At 44.3% G+C, this 20,407-nt stretch overlaps 1 protein-coding gene across 3 annotated transcripts; it reads left to right on the top strand.

Annotated features, from left to right (window-relative positions):
• The first annotated feature begins 2,315 nt into the window (after positions 1-2,315).
• On the top strand, positions 2,316-18,677 carry LOC118234009 (CCR4-NOT transcription complex subunit 3-like). Of its 3 annotated transcripts, none has more exons than XM_035430258.1 (18): positions 2,316-2,491; positions 5,636-5,696; positions 6,385-6,452; positions 6,644-6,736; positions 6,890-6,979; positions 8,257-8,385; positions 9,197-9,292; positions 10,166-10,379; positions 10,681-10,814; positions 10,986-11,042; positions 11,417-12,377; positions 12,682-12,787; positions 14,726-14,867; positions 15,250-15,352; positions 15,686-15,884; positions 16,314-16,446; positions 16,546-16,671; positions 17,042-17,164. In XM_035430258.1, the coding sequence occupies exons 2-18, from the start codon at positions 5,672-5,674 to the stop codon at positions 17,138-17,140; spliced, it is 2,775 nt and encodes a 924-aa protein (XP_035286149.1). In that variant the 5' UTR covers positions 2,316-2,491; positions 5,636-5,671; the 3' UTR covers positions 17,141-17,164. The 3 variants fall into 3 exon arrangements, with proteins under 3 accessions (XP_035286149.1, XP_035286147.1, XP_035286150.1); XM_035430256.1 differs by having other exon boundaries at positions 2,317-2,491; positions 10,160-10,379; positions 17,042-18,677; XM_035430259.1 differs by having other exon boundaries at positions 2,317-2,491; positions 6,662-6,736; positions 10,160-10,379.
• Positions 18,678-20,407: the final 1,730 nt, after the last annotated feature.

The raw sequence follows: 20,407 nt of genomic DNA, 5'->3' as shown, positions 1-20,407 counted from the left end.
CAGGTATTTGAATATCTGAAGCAGAGCTACCCAACCCTGTTCCTGGGGATCTGCCATAGGTCCTGTAGGTTTTCATTTCAACCCTAATTTGGCACAACTGATTATGCTAATTAGCAGCTGAAAACATCTCTAGCCATTGAATAAAGTGAGCTTTGTTAGGGTACAGATCTCCAGGAACAGAGTTGGGCAGGCTTGACCTGAAGGGTCTTGTCCGACTATCAAATTGTGCCGAATCGGCTTTTTTTGGTTTGTTGTTCCTTTGTGTACAACGATAATTTATCTGTAATTGCTTGGTAAAGTAAGTTTTTGTGAAAAATGCGTGATCTAATAAAAAATAATATAAATCATAAAAATCTGACCGTAGTTTGGGTTTTGCACCGTTCTGTATGGAACACGGGTGCAAGGAGCGCTGTAACAAACACTCATCGCTATCTTATGCACCTGTTATATTTTTCTTTACTCCAAGGACCACAAATTGTTAATGTGAGGTTGTATTTTCTTATGAGATTTCTTTCTTTGATGTACAAAGACCCAAGTACATTCAAGTCAAATAACCTTTTTTGTATTTTGTTTTCCCTCCTTCCACCAGTTTTAAACTTTTTCTTTTTAAATTATGTTGCTTTGTTGAATACAAAACAAAAAGGTTTTTGGAACACATTAAGCTAGTAAATAAAAAGAGATGAAAAGTAACTTAAAAAAAAAAAAAAAAATCTATATTTAAGTTGGAGAAAGTGGTATTGATGAACATCTGATTTTAATGTTCCTGCACATACACATTTACTGAATTCTAACACAGAAAGGGTGAATATATATACTGACTTAATTGAATGGACATTGCGTTACACTTGCCAAAGGAAAAGTAACTGTAGCTTGATTGTTGAAAAATGTGTATCTTGAGCTTAATTGGTGACTGAATCAGTTTGTCCTTTATCAGTTCTTGATATTGTGCGTTTAGTCTTCAAAAAACAGGAAAGGACTTTTCTCCTTTCTCCCCATGTTGTACTTTTTTCTTTTTTTTTTAAAGTCCAAGTACTCTCATTAAAACAGATTTGATGTATATTTTCGTTCATGCTCCTTTGTCCTTTTTGATCTTATTGTATGTATTTTTCCTCCCAATTACAATGTCTTTTCTCTAATGTCTTTTAACACTGGGTGTTTTCTCTATAGATGCCAATACAGTAAGCTGTCAATACAAATTGTCTGTACACTGTACACTTAACATGCTTGTATGCACAATCCATTAAAACATGGTTTCTTTGAGGTTCTTTGAGTTCTGGTCACCAAAGAGCAGGAGTGAGACAGGGGAGAGACACCTAACAGTCAATTGGGATGATTCATACTGCCGAGATTGTATTGTTTTCAACTGTGGTTCACAAGTTACTCTAAGTGATGTGCATAGTAAGCAGAAAACCTTCTATTGTAGCTCCACCCAGTTGTCAGGAAGCCTCATTACACCATCACTACTGTATGTTGATTTCTGGGGCTTGCCTTTCCTGCAGGTTCATTGCATTGTGGCAATATACTCATCAGTACATCCTCATATTGCACACAGATCTTGAGATGTGTGTGTGTGTGTACATATATAGAGCGCTACAATAAGCCATTGAAATGCACCCCAACTTTCTATCTCAATCTGTGGATGTGTGCACACTGTTAAAGTGTGACTGAACCTTGAACATAATTGCAGCTGGATATTAAATGTTCTTTCTAACTGCACGCTTGAGTGTGGAATTGTTTCTTTTTCTCTGCATTCCCAGCTGTTGTGAGAGATCACTGCCCACTATTGGCGGAGTGACTAGTAATGTCTTTCCAGGTAAGAAACTAATGGTTGGGATAATTTGGATGGTTTCCCTTCATTTTACTATTTTTATTTACCTCTGTCATGCATTCTTGATAAACAGGGCATATTGGTCCTGTAAACCAATTTAAAACTAATCTGATGGCTTTCATCACATGTTTTTTTCACAGTGATTTTATTTATGGAATAAAGTATTCATTGATTATCGAATCATGTTGTAATGCAATGTGCAAAGTGTGTAAAGATCCTGTCATGTGGGTAGAATTTTTTTCTTTATATCCATAATCTCTCCGAATCATTCGGATGCTAAATTAATGGTACGTGTCCGGCGTTCTGCTGACGTCATGAACGCTCGTAAAACTGACAAATCGCCGCAATCATTTGCTTTCCATTTTGAGCCAATCGCATGGAATGGTGAGCGGAAGTAGTAATATACTGCACCCTGAACGACAGAAAATCCTGACCAACAGTAGCTGTAATATATGATTAAAGGTCCAATGGCTTGCTGCCGAGACGGGGAGGTAGGCCATTCGCGTAACAGGGGAGGTGGTGTTCCTGGTGGCCATCTTGGATTCACTGAGTGATTGTTTGGCATAAAGAAATAATAAAAAATAAAAATAAAGCTTGAAGGCTTAGAATATTAAGGTACAATATAAAAGGGTAAAGAGGCGAAGGGATATCAAGGAAAATCAGGTAGCTAATCATATTTTACTTCTGGAGAACAACATTGAATTGTGTAGGTTGTCATAGCTATCCTTTCCCATTTTAGCTAGCTAGCCAGGCAGCAAATACAATATGAAAACATTTGCCAGCCTAGTAAGCTAAGTAATTAGCTAACGTTGCTGAACCGGTTGTTGTGAGATGGGCAACGTTAATTTAAAAAAAGATTTGCTATCTAAACATCTCATAAAACACGCATCATGTTTGTACTAGCTTGTTAGCTAGGTAAGCTCTGGGTAGTTTTGACATTCGCTAAGCCAGCAGCTAGCTAACATTAGCTAGCTTACGATATGTGCTTTTGTGTTGCATTTATCTAGCTAGACTGTCGATATTTTGTTATCTAACGTTTGCTAACTTATGTAAGCAATGCATGTTACACCATCGAATGTAACTGCAACATTGCGCCGTAAACACGACTTCAAAGCTTGTGATAACATATTCTTATGGAAACGAACAGGGAAAGTTACTAGCTCGTTATCTAGTTAGCGAGCTAGTTGCTGTAGCTGGTTAGAGTACCCAGCTAACTCGGCTAATCGTAGGATTTGTCTTTTTGATTTTGCTAATTAAGAAAGTTCAGTCTGAGTGTTCGGGTAAGCTAGTAACAAATGGTCATTTCACATCTTCGGTGGACTGCTGTTGCAATGTGCACGCTACCTATCGGCACGCTTTCACGTCGCGTGGAAGTAACGGGCCTCATTTGGAGTTGTAGCAAGCTGGCTGTGTCTACAGCCACACTGTAACAATGTTGCAGACACTTCACGAATGTTGCCATTTGTATACGTATCAAAAGTTTTCTTTTTTGGTTCTTTTTTTTTTTGGAATTGTAGAGTGAATAATACTATCTTGTCATTCTTATGGTCAGGATTACCTAGCTAACATTTCTCACTGCCAGTGAATTGAACACGATGCAGACATGGTCATTGTCATTTTTTCTCTCGTAAATACAGTTTATTTTATTGCAATTAAATGCAAGGTTGCAATGCCCCGTTGATGTCTGTCCATGTGAAAGCAGTTACTAGTTGAGCATATCTCTTCGGGATACATGATCTTGACGTTTTGGGGGAAAAGGTGCATCTCTGTCTAAAATACATCTTCAAGGAAATATGAGTTTCTCTGTGTTACAAATTGCGAAAAGCGTTGCCTAGTTCACACCGGGGATTTAAGAGGGCAGCTGTAGTTCGCTTTGTAGCTATTACTATCGTAAATAAAGGCAGAAGTTCTTCACTAAAGTTTTATAATATCCAGGCACACTGCCTTCATGCTGTAGTTCTGTTGGCAGTCTTTGTTATACCAATTCTGATCCGAAAAGCTGTTTAAAATGTATAAGTGTTGACATTGTAATTTAAGATCTTTCTAAATGTGCAACCGTTTTATTTAGGAGTACTACTTTGTTTGAAATGGAGTTGTATTACTCTTTACTAAACTGTGTGTCTCCATTAAGTTAGCAAGATTGACAAGTTCAGTAATCTCTTTGAGTAAGGCTTAGTTCTCTTTCTGTTTTTTCTTTATTATTTTTTTAATTTAAATTTCAGTTGAAGTGTATGCACCTAGTTGATACATTCGGGTGCATTCATTGTGGTTTAAAGAAAGAGAATACATTAAATACTTTGTAAAGCAGTTTGTTTGTGGATGTTATGCTTCCAGAGGTTGTACATACAAGTATATTAATTTTATAGTATTTATTTTTATAGTATTTTATAGTACATATTAGTATTTTAACTACAAATGGCAGTTGTATATTGTACTGGCTCTTCTTATCGTCTCAGTACTCAAATGGCACAAGCTGTTCACTCAGTGTTGATCTAATAAGCCATGCCAGTTTACTTGAGTGCACTGATCCCAGGTTGCATGCCCTATGGGAAATAGTTCCAACCAAAAATAAGACTACTTTTTGATGCGTTATGGGGCTGCGTACACACACACAACCTCTGGAGTGGTGACATAAGCTGCTTTGGAGTTCCTTGGAACTCATTTTCTTGCTTTATACTGCAATCCCTGAATACCCCCACATCGGTCATTGTAAAGTCAACAGGTTGTCAGAAAATTATGTAAATATCTGAAACATCCTTCCTCAAAAAATAACTTTTTGGGCCATTCAGATAAGCCCCATGAAGTGAGCTGTCCTGTTAAATCTGATGTTGGTGCTGTTCGCACACATTGCAGTGATCGGAGATTCAAAGCTACTGATCGGATACGATATGAATATGAACCCCGAGTGAGACGTTAGTCTTCACTGATGAGGACAGCACTCCTCCGTTACGGATGGCCCATAATGTCACGTGTACCCATACATTAAGAGATGGATATCACAAGCTTTTCGCTGCCAATAACTAGGCTGGATTCTGCCCACATTTATGTAAATCCAGCATCATCCTTCTAGCAAAGCCATTTCAATTACCTCTGCTTTAACTTACAGATACACATTTGCAGTGGGCTTCCTAAGAGGGGCTAAATCAGTGAAACAAGTGTTCTTGCACATTCCTGGGGAAGCTTAATCTTAAAAATCAGTAGTGGTGTGTCTGTGGGTTCCTTTCTGTCTGCTCTTGCAGCTTGTCTGTAGGATAAGCTCGATGCATTAAAATATTGCCACCTGTGTGTTTATTGCTCCTTGTCCATAGTGAATTTAGCCTACATATTATATGAATACTTCAATCTCTTGTTTTGCTGTAGCATCACCTCACACACTCCAGGTAGACTCTTTGCGATTACATGCATCCTGTAACTAGTCATTAAAAGCATGTTTTATCTGCATTGTTTTTTTTCTGTAACTACGGTCCATCGTCCTCAGATTTCTCTCTAAGTGAAACATTCAATCCTCAGTTACCGCATTTAAAAATTATTACAGTGCTTTCATCTTGGGTATTTAAAATTCTCGTCATATCTCAGTGAAATAATTTCTGCAAATTTCCCTTAAGATTAAGAAGGTTTCGTTTAACGTGATTATCCTATTAGTTATGCATATCCTCATCTCTCTCCAAGTAAAATGTGAAAAATGGTGTTACCTAGTCAGCAAGCATTCCGCTAACAGAAGCATTTCCCGTGTCTTTCTCTGATCTAATATACAATTTGTTTGCCTGTCAGAGTGCAGTTCAGGAATCTGTCCTCATTTCCTTACAGTGAAAGACGGTATGAAGAAAGCATCCTAGTCAAGCCATGGCTGATAAAAGAAAACTACAAGGTGGGTTCCCCCTCTCCTTTTCAAATTTTCACACTTTCTAATATGCAGCACACGCAAAGACTATGTCATTGACTTAGATGTTTGAAAAAAAGGAAATACGGTTTCAAGATAACAAGAATATAATAGCCATCTGAAATTGAATGGTCTTTTTTTTTTAAAAACTCAGTTTTAAGGACTGTTTGTGAAAGTGAAAAGGCCAAATGCTCACAAACACTCATCTTCCAGTGCTCATCCGTTTGAGTGCAAGAGGTTGGTCCTGGGGTTCATGTAAAAGTGTGTCAAATTGAATACTTTTGGTTCGATGTTCACTCCTGGAAAGGTGGAATTGCAAACCAATTATCAAATGAAAGCATTTATGGCAGGAAGGAGTCCAGTGAGTCCACTGCCCTTTGCCTTTCTGCATTACCTTACCTTTACGGTATTGTTGCAGTTTTATGGTATTCAGTCATTTTGTAGCATCATTTGCCAGGCCCAGACACGTGGTACAAAGTGTGTGTAATGCAAGGCTTTGGCTGCAGGGTACAGGGTACAAGCCTTCAAAATATATGCTTTTTAAAATGTTTTTTTTTTTTAAATGATACATGGTGGCGCTTTTGTCTGAGACTGGCAAATTAGAACTTGTATGCCTCGTTGTTCTTGCTGCCGTTCCACATCATTGATGACGAACACCCCTTCCTCCCCTCCACAGGTGAAATAGATCGATGTTTGAAAAAAGTAGCAGAGGGCGTAGAACAGTTTGAAGACATTTGGCAAAAGGTGAGAATTATCTCCAAGAAAATCCCTATTCTGGACGCTTTGTGTTTATTCAGCACATGCCAATATCAGAGGATGCTGAAGCGTAGGTCATTCTGAATGGATTACGGAGGAAAACGTGCTGATGTTTTGATTGCATCGTGTGCTCAAAACTGATATTACACTAATCTTTTTTTTTTTTTGTCGGTATAATGGTTTTGTGTGTTACCCAGCTGCATAATGCCGCCAATGCAAACCAGAAGGAAAAGTATGAGGCAGACCTCAAGAAAGAAATAAAAAAATTACAGGTGGGGAAACATGAACGTTGGAACATTTTCCTGGTCGACTTTGTAGGTTCATTAATCTCAGACTGTTCAACAATTAAGCTCTTTCAGTGCCTGATTTAGCTTGTCTGTAGTGGAATGGTGCAACTTTGAACATTTTTCAACCTCTCCTCGCAGCGTCTTCGAGACCAGATAAAGACATGGGTGGCCTCAAACGAGATCAAAGACAAAAGGCAGCTAGTTGACAACCGCAAACTCATTGAAACGGTAGGAGGAATGCAATAAATTCATAACCCCTTTCAACTTTTTTGACACGAAAAACACAAGCTTTCTAGCCAACCAATATTTTAGCAGATTATATTAACATGATATAACGTTAAAAATGAATCTATTAATTTTTTGCTAACTGTTTTGTTAAGTATGGTGCATTAACTACAAATAAGCCATTTCTTACCAAAATGTCTTCTTTTTTTTCATAAATGTTGGTGATTTTCCTATTCTAATCCCAATTACCCAACAATTTTGAAAAGAAAGAAGTGAAATCTGCATATGAAATTTTAAAGAGATTTGTCCAACATTCTTATTCACAGATTCACATTATTTTGATAAATTGGCTTATTACTAAACACAGTGTCAGGGTTCATGAAATGAGGGGTTCTAAAAGTCAGTTCTGGAGTGTGTGCCGTCTTGTTACAGCCAAAAAAAAAAAAGAAGTGTTAGAGCAGATCTCCTGATCAGTTAAGGTTCTTGAAAATGTGCTTGTGTCATTTTGATGTGAAATTTCAACACATTTCAGAGGGGGTTATCCAGTCTAATCTGAAAAGCGCCAGTATGGGTGAAGGTTTTTGTTTCAGCCCAACACTACAACACCTGATTCTACTAATGAACTAATCAAGCTCCTCAATCAAGACCTAGATAAGTAGAATCAGGTGTCTTAGTTCTGGGTTAAAACAAGAACCTGCACCCATACCGGCCTTTTTTGGATAAGGTTGGACACCCCCGTATTGATTGGACACTCCCGCATGATTGGCTCTTTACCAATTTTTTTTTTTTAACATTTTCTTCTAATTGTTTCAGTAACCAGGTGTCGACTATTTCAGCAGTTAGCACCCCATTGATTGCACTTGTCATTCTGCAATTTGATAAATTTCAAAATTATTTTAAAGGATTGTTTGGCAATTACTGAAAATAAGGGCATTCATTGTTCTAGTTTTTAAAAGTTATAGAATGTGAATATGGTGCATTTTTCTCTTCACATTATGTAGTTAGCTCTGACATAATGGGGCCATAAGAGAGTAAATTATCCCTCAATCGCTGTTAAAAATGTCTAATTACGAACAATAAGCAGCTCGTTACAATTCAGGGGCTGCAGTTGTGGTTGCAACAAAAACCAGCATACGCAGGGGGGGGAGGTCCTGGGCAGAGTTGAAGAGCCCCCGCACCGAACTGATGTATACGTTCTGTGCATCGGCGGTTTTTGGAATACCAGCGTGCCGATGGACTGATTCTCGCGTCGAAAATTCGACCGCGCTCTCTCTCCGCAGCAAATGGAGCGGTTCAAGATAGTGGAGCGGGAGACCAAGACCAAGGCCTACTCGAAGGAGGGGCTGGGCCTGGCGCAGAAGGTGGACCCGGCCCAGCGGGAGAAGGAGGAGGTGGGCCAGTGGCTGACGGTGAGTGCCCTGGACGCGGCGCTTCCTGAGGAGGCGCGCCTCCTCGCCAGGCGTGAACATACAGTACGACCGGAGCTGTTAGCGCCGTGCGATTTCTTCAGCACGCCCACGTGCACTTATTTGCTTTAATGTTACATTTAAAAAAAAAAAAAAAAAAGTTCAAGTCATTTGCCAAGAGTCTCGCTGTAATGACTAATTCCCGTTATGACTAAGTATTTTGTGTCGAGTATTAAAAAGGTTCTCACTCAGACTTCCTGATGAAAATTAAATGTTTACTTGAGACCACTTTATTTATTTATTAAGCGCGGCGTTTCCATATTTTGCTAGCAGATGACATTAACTTTCAAGGCGTTCGTCATGCCCTGTACGAATTTCATCCCGGGTTGCTATCGAGCTCGAAGCAGCCCGTGTGTCACATCGTTCTGAAAATGTGACGCTGCCAGTAACACTCACAGGTTGCCTCGGGCTATTTGCATGAATTCATTTGGCGTCCGAGCTGCTGCCGCGTGTTAAGCTGTCTATCCACTTGGTTTTCATGCTGACCCTACCCTGTCCTCGAATAATATTGGCCACTGTGTCTGACTTTAATGTGGATGTTGCTGACAGGAAAAAAAACAGATAAGACTGAGAAGTCATTGCTGGCCTGTTGCCACCGAGCCCTGCTTCGCATGCTTGCCAGTGTTATTTGGAGCAGATTTCTGTTTGAACGGATTTGAACTCGAGGTAATTTACAGACAGCGTTGTGACGCATTGTGTGATGCATCGATTCTGAGCCGCCAGTTTCCTCTCCGTCTCTCTCTGCCTCCCACAGAATACGATAGACACTCTGAACATGCAGGTGGACCAGTTTGAAAGTGAAGTGGAGTCTCTGTCTGTCCAAACTCGAAAGAAGAAAGGTGACAAAGAGGTCAGTTTCCCTCTATTTCTGATATTCACCTCGGCTGAGAGCTAATGCTGTCACTTGTTCGTATGAAAGTTTATTCCGTTTTTTTTCTTTATTTCTCCGAGCTCAGTCGTGGTCTCATTCCTGTCATATTTTCTCCCCCACAATGACCTCCGTCAGTGCAGAAAAGCGTACACACTCCTCCGTAGCGAATGCTTCCAGCTGCTGCTTGTCACTCCACAGCCCACTGCTTTGAGGCGTACGCTCCACGTAAAGCCATACTGCAGGCCCATAATCAGTCAGACAAACCGGTCTTGAGCAAGGAGGCGCTCAACTGGGCACTGAGACACTTGATTCGACACTAAACCGCTGGTCATGTACACCGAAAGAAATTTGGCACGTGCGGTGTGACACCCCTGGACGGGAGATGCGGCAGTTCCGGGTTTGCACCGTAATTTACCTCATGGACAAAGAGAGCGCCCCCGCCCCAACACAGAAACAAACGAGCACCTTCACTCTTCCACCTCACGGGTTCCAGGCAACCACGGTAAACTAACACAACGAAATCAAACAATGAAGCGAAAGCAAAACGCAGCTTTTCGTCTTGCCCCTGGTCTCAGCTGACCAGCTTCTCAATTTCCAGCTTCGCTTTTCAGAAGCCGTTTTCTTTCGCTTTGTCTTCTGCGCACCGACAAACAGACTCCAAAACGGACTCGCTCACTTGGAGTGTGCTCCTGATCTCAGCCCCCAATCCGCCACAGACCAAGACCAGACCAAGTGCCACACAGTTGTTTTAGCAGGACCAGACTCTTGATAGCTCCTCAACACTTAAACTTACTGTAACCGCGATACCCAGAATGCTTCAGAATGTCTCTTCCCCCCTTTCTGCAGAAACAGGACCGGATAGAGGAGCTTAAGCGCTTCATTGAAAAGCACAGGTACCACATTCGCATGCTCGAGACCATCCTGCGCATGCTGGACAACGACTCGGTGCAAGTGGACTCGATCCGGAAGATCAAGGACGACGTGGAGTACTACCTCGACTCTTCACAGGACCCGGACTTTGAGGAGAACGAGTTCCTGTACGATGACCTGGACCTTGAAGATATTCGTGAGTACCAACGGTCCAGCAGCCGATGGCTTGCTAGATTTTACAGTCTTGGTGCATCTGAACACGTGTGTTGCTGTCACTAACTTTGCGCAAAAAATTAAGAAGAGACGTGGGCGAGCATACAGTGCTAATGTATTTGAGCACTGAAATTGTATTGCATTAATGCAATTTTATACAGACTGTTCAAACCTAAATATGTACTCATTTCCAATTTGAGCTGCATGTTGACAGTGAGGCAAGTTGTTCAGCTGGTTGTGCTCTCCAGCGTGTAATTCTGTAATTCTCATCCCCGTACCTCCAGCTCAAGCCCTGGTGGCAACGTCTCCGCCTGGTCACTCTCACATGGAGGATGACCTCTTCCTCCACTCCAGCAGTACACCCACCTCCACCACCTCCTCTTCCCCAATACCTCCCTCACCTGCTACTTGCACTACGGTAAGCGTCTAGGCCACCCGCCCCCCTCCCCCATCATGATTATTCATGAAAAATTGAATGTTTCAGCTGTGTTTCTATGGAGAAATGAATATGAGTTAGAGGAGATGAAAATGTGTATCGTCATAACTCTTCTTCATGCTTTTGTCGGTTCATGCTCATGTTTTTTTCCAGGAGAACTCTGAGGACGACAAAAAGAGGGGACGCTCTACAGACAGTGAAGTCAGTCAGGTGAGTCGAGCTCCTGTCCTGTAATTGGACTGGTAATCATTCCAAACCATTTTTGTTGGGCGTACACACCTGATAGTGATAACCATGGCTATGAGTGGCAGGCTCATGTTTTTCAGGCAGTTTTATCACAATGTTTTCTTTGAAAAAGAGCTCACCGCATCTGTACGAGTTTGCTGTTTTCACAACTTTTTTGAACACCATATTGACTTGCCATGTTGGTGAATAACTATTTTGTTATTAAGCTTTGTTGAATTGCCTTGGCCAATAAATGCTATTGTTTGCTTGCATTTGTTAGCAGAAGATGTACTGCCATATTCTACTATGCCGATGCTATCTACTTGCATGGGAGCAGTAACGCCTTCTCATTCTTTCAGTCACCAGTAAAGAATGGAAACCCCTCTTCGTCACTGTCATCCTCCTCCTCCTCGTCCTCCTCCTCTTCCTCGTCCTCTTCTGGAGCCTCCTCGTCCTCTCTGGTCTCCATGGCAACCATTACGGGGGGCAGCGGAGCCATCACGGGGGGCAACAGTCTCCTAGGTAGCATGGGGGGCCTCCTCCCCAACTCGGGCAGCTACAGCACAGCGACCCAGCAGCCGCAGCAGTCGCAGCAGCAGAACCAGCAGCAGCACCCGCCCCCGGCCAAAAACTCTCCCTCCAACACCAACCCCAGCCCCTCCAACCTCCTCCTGCTCCCCACCTCCGCGGCCTCCTCGCCCCCCAGCACCAGCACGCCCGGCCCCCTCACCACAAACTCCCAACCTCAGGGCACCTCGGGGCCCACCTCCACTTCGGCCTTGGGGCTGGGGCTGGGGCTGGGCCTGGGCAAAGGCGGCGTGACGGGGGCCGGCGGCGCCAACCAGATGTCGGGCCTGGGCCTGTCGGGGATGCCGGCGTCCCTCAACACCATGGCCGGGCTCCTGTCCAGCTCCACGCCCGCCCCGTACGCCCAGGCCGCCGCCTCGGGGGCGGTGGGCAGCGGGCTGGGCGGGTCCATCGGGGGCGGAGCCAGCAGCAGCAGCGGCAGCTCCGGCGGGGCGGTCACCGGGAACGGCAGCAACGGGAGCGGGGTGTCGTCCGGCTTGCTGGGCTCCGGCGGCGGAGTGGGCGGGGTCGGCTCCGGGATCCTGGGCCTGGGCTCCGGGCAGACGGCCGTCCAGGGCCCCCCTCAGATGTCCCCGAGCCCCGTTGGCGGCCTGGCTCCCGGGAGCTCCGTGGGAGTCATAGGGGGTAACGGAGGCAGTTCGGGGGCAGTTGGGAGCGGGGGAGTTGGTGCAGGAGGAGGCAGCGGGGCGCTCGCCAGGCCCCCCAGTGGCCAGAAGCAGAACGGCAGTACCAGTGAGTACAGAATGTCTTTTACGTGACTACCCCTGTGTGTTTGCCAGTGTTTAGTGTGCTTACTGTATGTAATCCGCACCAGTCTATTTTGGTCAGATTGCATTTATGTCTGGGTTGTAGTTTGCATGTCATGCTATTTTTGTCTGTCTGTTAATGTAGGTACTGCAGCTGTGGTTACATACAGACAGCCTATATGTAGGCTTGTTAGTTGGAGTACTTCAGTGTGGTTCTTGACTGCACTTTACCCCTGACCTTATATTGTTTATGTGTTCTATTTAAATCCTTTCCTCACATTGACCCACAGGTTACAGTGCAGTAGTTGCAGACAGCGCGCCAGACTCCGCCCTCAGTAGTGCCAGCCAATCACAAAGTGGCCAACCCTCTTCCTTGGGACCTACATCCAATCCACCGTGAGTTATTTCTTTTATGTTTGTGGCTGCATAAGTAATGGATTTGCACTGGTAGCATGAAAGGATTTTTATTTTATTTTTTAAGCAGGTGCTCCATCATGTAGAGCTGTCATTAATATTTACAATTCTTAGGGTGACTCATTTTGTAGCACCCCCTTTTTGACACAAGCCTGAAATTGACAAACCCAAAATAAAATGGTATTCTTGAACCCTCATGACTACAGGTATAATCCTGGTCTCTTCTGAAAGGTAACCCTTGGGAGTTTGCTTTCCATGAGTCAGAAGTACTCTAAATATTACTGAAGCAAAGTAACAGATGCTCAAACACGGTGAAGTGGAAGTCCCCCCCCCCCTTTTTTTTAAAAAAATATTTTTTTGGGCTTTTTTCAGCTTTATTAGGCAGGATAGTGTAGAAAGACAGGAAGAACTAGGAGGAAAGAGAGGGAGAGACATGCGACAAAGGTCGGCAGTCGAACTCGAACCGCCGACGTCGCGGCTCGCAATGAACATGTGGAAAGCACTCTATGGGCTACACCACTGGAGGCCCCCCCCCCCCTTTTTTTTCGAGTGGATACAGACTAATGCTTTTCAGTCGTAAGCAACCTTACTTTGAACTCTAACTATCACGCATTTGTTCTTTTGAAATAAACGGTTGGTGTGGTATGGTATTTCTGACAATGAGCTCTATTGGCCTGTTTTTTTTTTTTGAGAGAAAGTGCTGTCGTCTTGAATTTACCACTAATGCAGTCAGTGACTGGAAAATGAGCCGTGAGACTCGAGCCTTTTGTAAGCACCAGAAGTGCTGTCAGTTGGACCGCCGCCCTGCTGATGTTGCATATACTGATAAAATCATCAGAAACGGGGACTTTTAAAGGGACTAGCAGTCGAACACGAACACCTAGACCTGTAAATCCAGAAGATGTAAGTGTCTGGCACAACAGCAATTAACTCCTGTATGCATGCCATGCTGTTTGGTCTGTATTGGCAAATACTCAGTAATATGAGTCACACATCTCTCCCAAATGGAAAAGTTATATATACAGAAAATGTATTGAAATAAAACGCAAAGATGTTTTTTTTACAATATCTGGACAAACATTCAAATTATTTCCATGGTTTTAAAGACATTCTTTATAATAGTATTTATGTAAAATTGTAAACAATATTTTGCGGTGTATTCAAATTCCAGGAAGAAAAAGTCCATCAGCAGATGGGCTGTGAGTTGGGTTCAAAGAATGCTTAGAAATGGGACTGAAGTAGGAGATCTTTGATCAGGTCGAGGAGCCAAAGCTGTCAGCGGGTTACAGTCCGTAAGAGAGGTGGAAAACTTGCAGTAATTTGAAACGGCTCAACTGGTGATAAATTGTATTTATACTGGAGTATATGTGCAGTCAGAACACATTACACATTACTGTTACATTCAGGCAGTGTTATAAATGCCCTTTTAAATTCACTGCCCCATGCTGATTTTTACCTCCATGTGAACAATATGTTGCTTGACTCATTCGTTTCTATCGATCATTGAACCTTTTTAGAACCTTTTCGAGCCGAGAACCTTTTTACACTTCCTGGATGTGTCGATGCACTGTGCATCAAACCATCATGACACGAAGCGCCCTGGTGCTTTCAAGGCTATTATGTCAGTGAAAAGGAAGGATTTTTTAAATGTAAAAAGTTGCTTTAGCTGAAATCAAAGTGAAAGCGCAGAACAATAGGTGAGTTGTTCTGGCTGTGCATTATCTGTTCTATAGCTGTATAACTAACACAAACAGTACCGTCTAAGAGCTCACAAGCAAGCCACCTGAATCATCTATTCCCTAAAATGGTGTCTGTAAGCATAGGAAAATAATGGTTCTGTCTTATATAGCCAGTCAGTGATGATATGGATATGGAGTCGAGTGTTGAGGCTTTTTCTCCCTTGTCTCCACCCCCCGACAGCAAGGAGAGCAGCTGCAGCCTCCTGAGCTCCATGACCCTGGCCCCCAGCTCGCCCTCGCCGTCCTACAGCGAGAGCAAGCCGGGCGGCGGGAGCCTGCTCAACGGGCCGCACTCCTACAGCCAGGCCTCGGAGGGCATCAAGGTGAGAGCGCCCGCTCGCCCGCCCGCCCGCCCCGCTCGCTCGCCCGCCCGCCCGCGGCGGCTCTGCGCTTCTCGAAGGCCCGTAATTATCACCTGCGCCGCGCCAGCCCCGGCCTCCTCAGACGCGCTCTCTGAAGGTTGCGGCATAAAGAGCCTCCCACGCAGAATAATTATCCCGCCTCTTAGCGCCGATGACTCGCTGGAGAGGCCGAGGCGAGCGGGGAAAGGCGCCGCGGTTCAGCAGGCAGGGAAGAGAGCGGGGAGGCTTTTTCCCTGCCGGAGCAGAGCGCGCTAGCGAACGAACAGACGCGCGCGCTAGCGCCGACCCCCGCGGCGGCCTGTCATGTGACCTCCCCTGTGCTTCCCCCCCCCCCCTTCTGCAGGCTCCGGAGGCCCTCAGCTCTCTCAAGTCCATGGCAGAGAGGGCAGCGCTGGGCTCGGGACTGGAGGGAGGAGACCTACCCGCCCTGCACCTGGCCGACAGAGGTGAGCGTGCGCGCGAGCGCTCCCCCGGCTCTGCGCCGAGCCTAGCTGTGAGCGTTCGGCCATGTCACGTGTCTGAGAACCTGACACTGTGAAATGGATCCTTCCATACTGTGCTGAGTGGTATTGGTGAGTGTAAGTAAAGGAGATGGTCACAAGATACTCTGGCAGGTGCCTGAATGCATTCTCACAGTAACGTTGAAAGATGTCAGATGCTGCTTGCTCCGATTTGCCCTGAACATAAGGCCCCAGACATGCCCAGACTTGGTAAGAAGGTTCTTTTGGAGGAGCTGCTCACTGAAAGCTGACTGACCTTGTTCCTGTCCCCCCCCCCAGACATCTTCTCCGGGTCGACGGCCCCACCCGGGCCTCCCTCAGCGCCCCAGCCCTCCCTGTCTGAGGTCAGCATCCCCCCATCGCTGGGGGTGTGCCCCCTCGGGCCCGTCCCGCTCTCCAAAGACCAGATGTACCAGCAGGCCATGCAGGAGTCGGCCTGGACGCACATGCCCCACCCCTCCGACTCGGAGAGGATCAGGTACAGCGGGGCGGGAACGTGGGCGTGTCTGAGCTGTGACTCGTGTCCACTGCTGCTTTTGCATTGGTTGTTCTGGGCTGCCTGTATTCATGTGAGCCCCTTCCTTCCTTTTCTGTCACTGTACTTACCCATTTGGGACTTAAGGTAATGTCATGATTCTGTAGAATCCCAATAGAATGATTTAGAACCAACTCAAGATGAAGCACCATTAAGACCCAGCACTTCATATATTGTCTAAAATATATAGCAGTAATTTTATTCTCCTTTATATAAGCCACAGTTTTTTTTTTTTTTTTTTTTGTTAGCATCCTGCTTCTTTTCACTGCTTCAGGTGAAATGTTTCGATGCTGACAATGAATAAAAGTATTATACAGTGAATATATGCATTCTAATCTGCTCTGTGCTCTCTCCTCTCGTCGCCCCCTACAGGCAGTACTTGATGAGGAACCCGTGCCCCACCTTGCCTTTCCACCACCAGGTGCCCCCTCCTCACTCTGACTCAGTGGAGTTCTACCAGCGGCTGTCCACCGAGACGCTCTTCTTCATATTCTACTATCTGGAGGTAAGCCCATCTGCCCAGTGTGCGTAGGACAGGACTCGCATGAGGCCTGAGGGTCAGTCCGGTCTGAGGAAACCCACCCCCCTCCCGTTTCCTCTGCAGGGCACCAAGGCACAATACCTAGCAGCCAAGGCACTGAAGAAGCAATCATGGCGATTCCACACCAAGTACATGATGTGGTTTCAGAGACACGAGGAGCCCAAAACCATCACGGATGAGTTTGAACAGGTACGCCCCGTCCCCCTGTAAAGCCACCATGAAATGATTACGGTAATTTACCTTTCGGATTACCGCCGGTGTTCAGTTACCGAAGGTGAACCAGCTCATTCGTCTGAAGTCAATGGAAGTCGAGAGTCATGAAGGATGTTTCCTCAAGGAATTGAGGATGAAGGTTCCCTGTGAAAGCAGCAGTTTGAGAGTTAATGCAGCCTTTCATCTTAGCATTTTTAAATTGAAGTTCCTATGCCTTTTTACAGGTAAGGGTAATACCCTTCATTTCAAATGTATAGCAAGGGTACCGTGGAAGGTGATGTATGTATTTGAATGGCCTGTCACCGCTGTTCTGATGGAGGTGTCTGACGAGCACGTTCTCTTGCAGGGGACGTACATTTACTTTGACTATGAGAAGTGGGGCCAGAGGAAGAAGGAAGGATTCACATTTGAGTACAGGTACCTCGAAGACCGAGACCTCCAGTGACTGACCGTCGGGAGGCGCGATGGAGAGGTGGAGAAAAAGCAGGGTCTACTACTGTTGACATTCCTGGATTGAATTTCAACACAGTGGGACGAGACGGATGCAAAGACGACTCTTCATGTCTGTTTGTGCAAATGCATTTGGGTCACCTTCCTTGCCCTGGAGAAAACACCCCCTCCCCCCGCACACACATCCCCCACTACCCCCCTCCCCCGACATCATTTGACTGATGCTTTTAAATCACTATGCTGAACTGAAAGTGTTTGGCCGAATGTTGCTTTGATTTCAGGGTTTTTTTTTTTTTTCCTTTCAACATTTTAAATCACGACTCACTCGAGAACCAAAGAAAATAAGCGAGACCCCCAATAACCCTTAAGGTATGGGGTCAGGCGAGATGAGCGAGAGGGAAATTCAGACGATACCTGGGTTGGGTGGGGGGGTGGGGGTGAAAGTCAAGGGCCAGAACGTTTCACCATTTCACAGCAGTTTGTGCTGCTGCCGCTGCCTGTTTTCCAAAGTGCAGCCCCACGCGTTCAAGCCCCACCCTCCTCACGCATTCGTAGGCCTGCACACCCAGCCCCTGCACCAGGAGCCGCTTCTTCCTTTGCCAAACCTGGCCTGGATCAAACTGCTGTGCAGCGAGGGTCCTCTCTCCATCCTCCATGAAATCATCAGTCTGTTGGCTGTGGGCAATGACAAATAAGACCACCATCTCGGACACCCAAACATTGTGTGTGTAGTACGTGTTTACAAGAGAAAAAGGCAAGCCAAATGTGAGACAACCTGATGAGTTACACCAACAAAGCAAGGCTTTTTATCAATTTGATAAATTAATATAAACTCATAAATCATTCACAATTGCACTTCCAAGCTTGGGAGAAGACGAAATAAATCTTTTAGATTAACTTGTATATATCTATATTTTGTGGGCGGGATGGAAGGCCAGTGTGTCAAAAAATGTGTGATTTGGAATTTGTACAGCATCATAAATTAGGAAGAAATGAGCTTCTCTTCCTCCCCAGCTTTGTAGTGCAGAAATAGAACTGACTCAAATGAAAAAGCACATCATGCCTTTCAAAGTGCTTTTATTCCCCTCGATTTCCATTGCCGTCTTTCCATTTCATAATTATTTTTAAACATCTTTCGGTTTTGGAGTGCAACTATGAATGATTTTGTTTTCCATGCAAGTGAATTTATCCATTTTGAAAGCATTTCCAAGAAATTGAGCAGTTAAATACAATTTTTAATTAATTTTGGGGGAGCGGGGGGGCTATTTGGAAGACCACAAAGCACCATTTATATTGAGTCCTGTTTTAATGTTTGACATGTTTACTTTGGGCTATAGAAGGGAAGTGAAGGGTCATTGAAAGCAGAAATGTGAATTTCTCCCAAAAAAACTGTTGTATAGACTTTTTCATCCTTTATTTTTTTGTTGTCATCTGGACAGCATGGTAAATAACACGTAAAAGTGGAGTAAAGCAAATAAGACATAACAGTGAAATAAAGGATTGTAAAATATTAATAAAACAATTACTTTTCAGAAATGTGTAGGCTGATTCCTTGTGCAAATCACCAATTAGTGAGTGCTGGTTTAAATTGTGAATTTGTACAGCTAATTCTGGGCACATATAAATTCCTTTTACAGTTTGAGAAATAAGCGTTGTGTTCCCTCCACAGACTGATAAAAGGAATATTGTTTTTATAAATTTTATCTTCAAAAAAAATGTCCTTTGAATAACCAAGGTTAATGCAAAAAATATGTACCAGTGTGTGACAATTCTGGATGAAACCGTTTCCAAGCCACAGATTGCCTATACCAGAAAAGTGTGTATTGGATGTGGCCTGGCAGAAGGGAACTCAACAATTGCTGCCAGGAGACTGTATTCCTGTCCCCCTGGCAATGGCAGAACACAGGGGAAATGGAAGCCAAATGACGGATTCAAATGCCTATATCCAACAGTTGTCTTTGGACGAGGGCATCCGATTGGACTTGAATGCGGCTGAATCTCTGCGGTTTCCCTGCGTATCAGTGTTTCAAAAAAACGCTCCTGCTGTAGCTTTCTAATCCTGCGAAGGAAATCTAATTTTGTGTCGTGACAGGAATTCTGTGCTTATATTCTCTGATAATGGACACAGATGATTAGATTTACACCCCCACGCATCTGCACAGTGCCAGTACCCAGCATCGCCATTCAGTGCTTTCAATCTACTGCATACTGTAATGGCAGTTTGATGGTCATGTTGTTTCACAAAATTCAAAGATGGGAGACTATATCAGTTGTATACTAAAAGAAAACAGTGATTGTATACAGTGTGGGAGGAAACCCACACTGTCCAGTCGAGAGAATGTAACCAAACGTATGAGGAAGTCAAGAACAGGGGTCTGCAGTGCTGGTCAGGTAGAGCTGCAAGGTTTTCTGGTTTTAAAATCTGAAAACGTTAACAGTTGAAGTTCATTCAGACTCGAGGAACCAAGCGGGGCGCATTGACTAAACCGCTTTGAAGATTTAAGTGCAAGTAACAAAAAAGCATCCCCTGTGGCTCTCCAGGACAAGGTTTGCAAACCATCTAGAACTCAACAGGAGGTGTAGAGATGGTCCAAATGTTGCTCTCAGTTGTGGAAAGCCAGCACATAAGCCCCAAACTGCTTGCTGTGAGCAAAACCCGAAGGCTTCATGAAAGCAGAAATAAGCAAAGGAACTTGCCTAAAAGGTACTTGAGTGCAAGACCTGACAGTCTGAAGACCCTTCCCCATAGGAAAGAAATGATAAAAACCATAATATCAGTCCTTTGATATGTGAAGTGCAATGTGCTGTCTTATGGTATGGTGTGGTGGAAATCTAGTGTTTGGAGAATAATAATAATAATAATGCTTTGCATTTACATAGCACTTTCGTCACACTCTTTGAAACATTACAATGATGAGAGAGAAACTCACCTCAGCCACCACCAACGCATAGCATCTGCCCACATCAGCAGAGGTGGAGGGGGTGAGAACAATTTTCAGACAATTAAACTGATGGATAATTAGGTGGCAGGTTGGAAATTCAGCCAGAACACCAGGGAATCCCCCGACTCTTTGCTGTAAGTGTTGTTGTATCTTTAATGTAAAGAGTAAGTTGGGACCTTGGTTTAACATCCTCATCCCGGGAAGTACCCCATCCGAGTCCATACCTGCTTAGCAGCAGCAGGGTACGTGGTGATTATGGCTGTTGTCTAAATGCACATGCATCATAACTATTTATCTTCAAGAGTTGCTGGTGGGTTTAA

The sequence above is a fragment of the Anguilla anguilla genome, chromosome 8 (assembly GCF_013347855.1).
Source record: "Anguilla anguilla isolate fAngAng1 chromosome 8, fAngAng1.pri, whole genome shotgun sequence".
Classification (NCBI taxonomy): domain Eukaryota; kingdom Metazoa; phylum Chordata; class Actinopteri; order Anguilliformes; family Anguillidae; genus Anguilla; species Anguilla anguilla.
The sequence above is the reverse complement of the archived record's forward strand: the minus strand, read 5'-3'. Positions and strand labels throughout refer to the sequence as shown.

Coding starts and splice junctions, on each gene's coding strand:
- LOC118234009 (XM_035430256.1), top strand. CDS start 5,672: ATGGCTGATAAAAGAAAACTACAAG. Junction 6,453..6,643: donor TTGAAGACATTTGGCAAAAG/GTGAGAATTATC, acceptor GTCGGTATAATG/GTTTTGTGTGTTACCCAGCT. Junction 14,868..15,249: donor AGGCCTCGGAGGGCATCAAG/GTGAGAGCGCCC, acceptor CCCCTTCTGCAG/GCTCCGGAGGCCCTCAGCTC.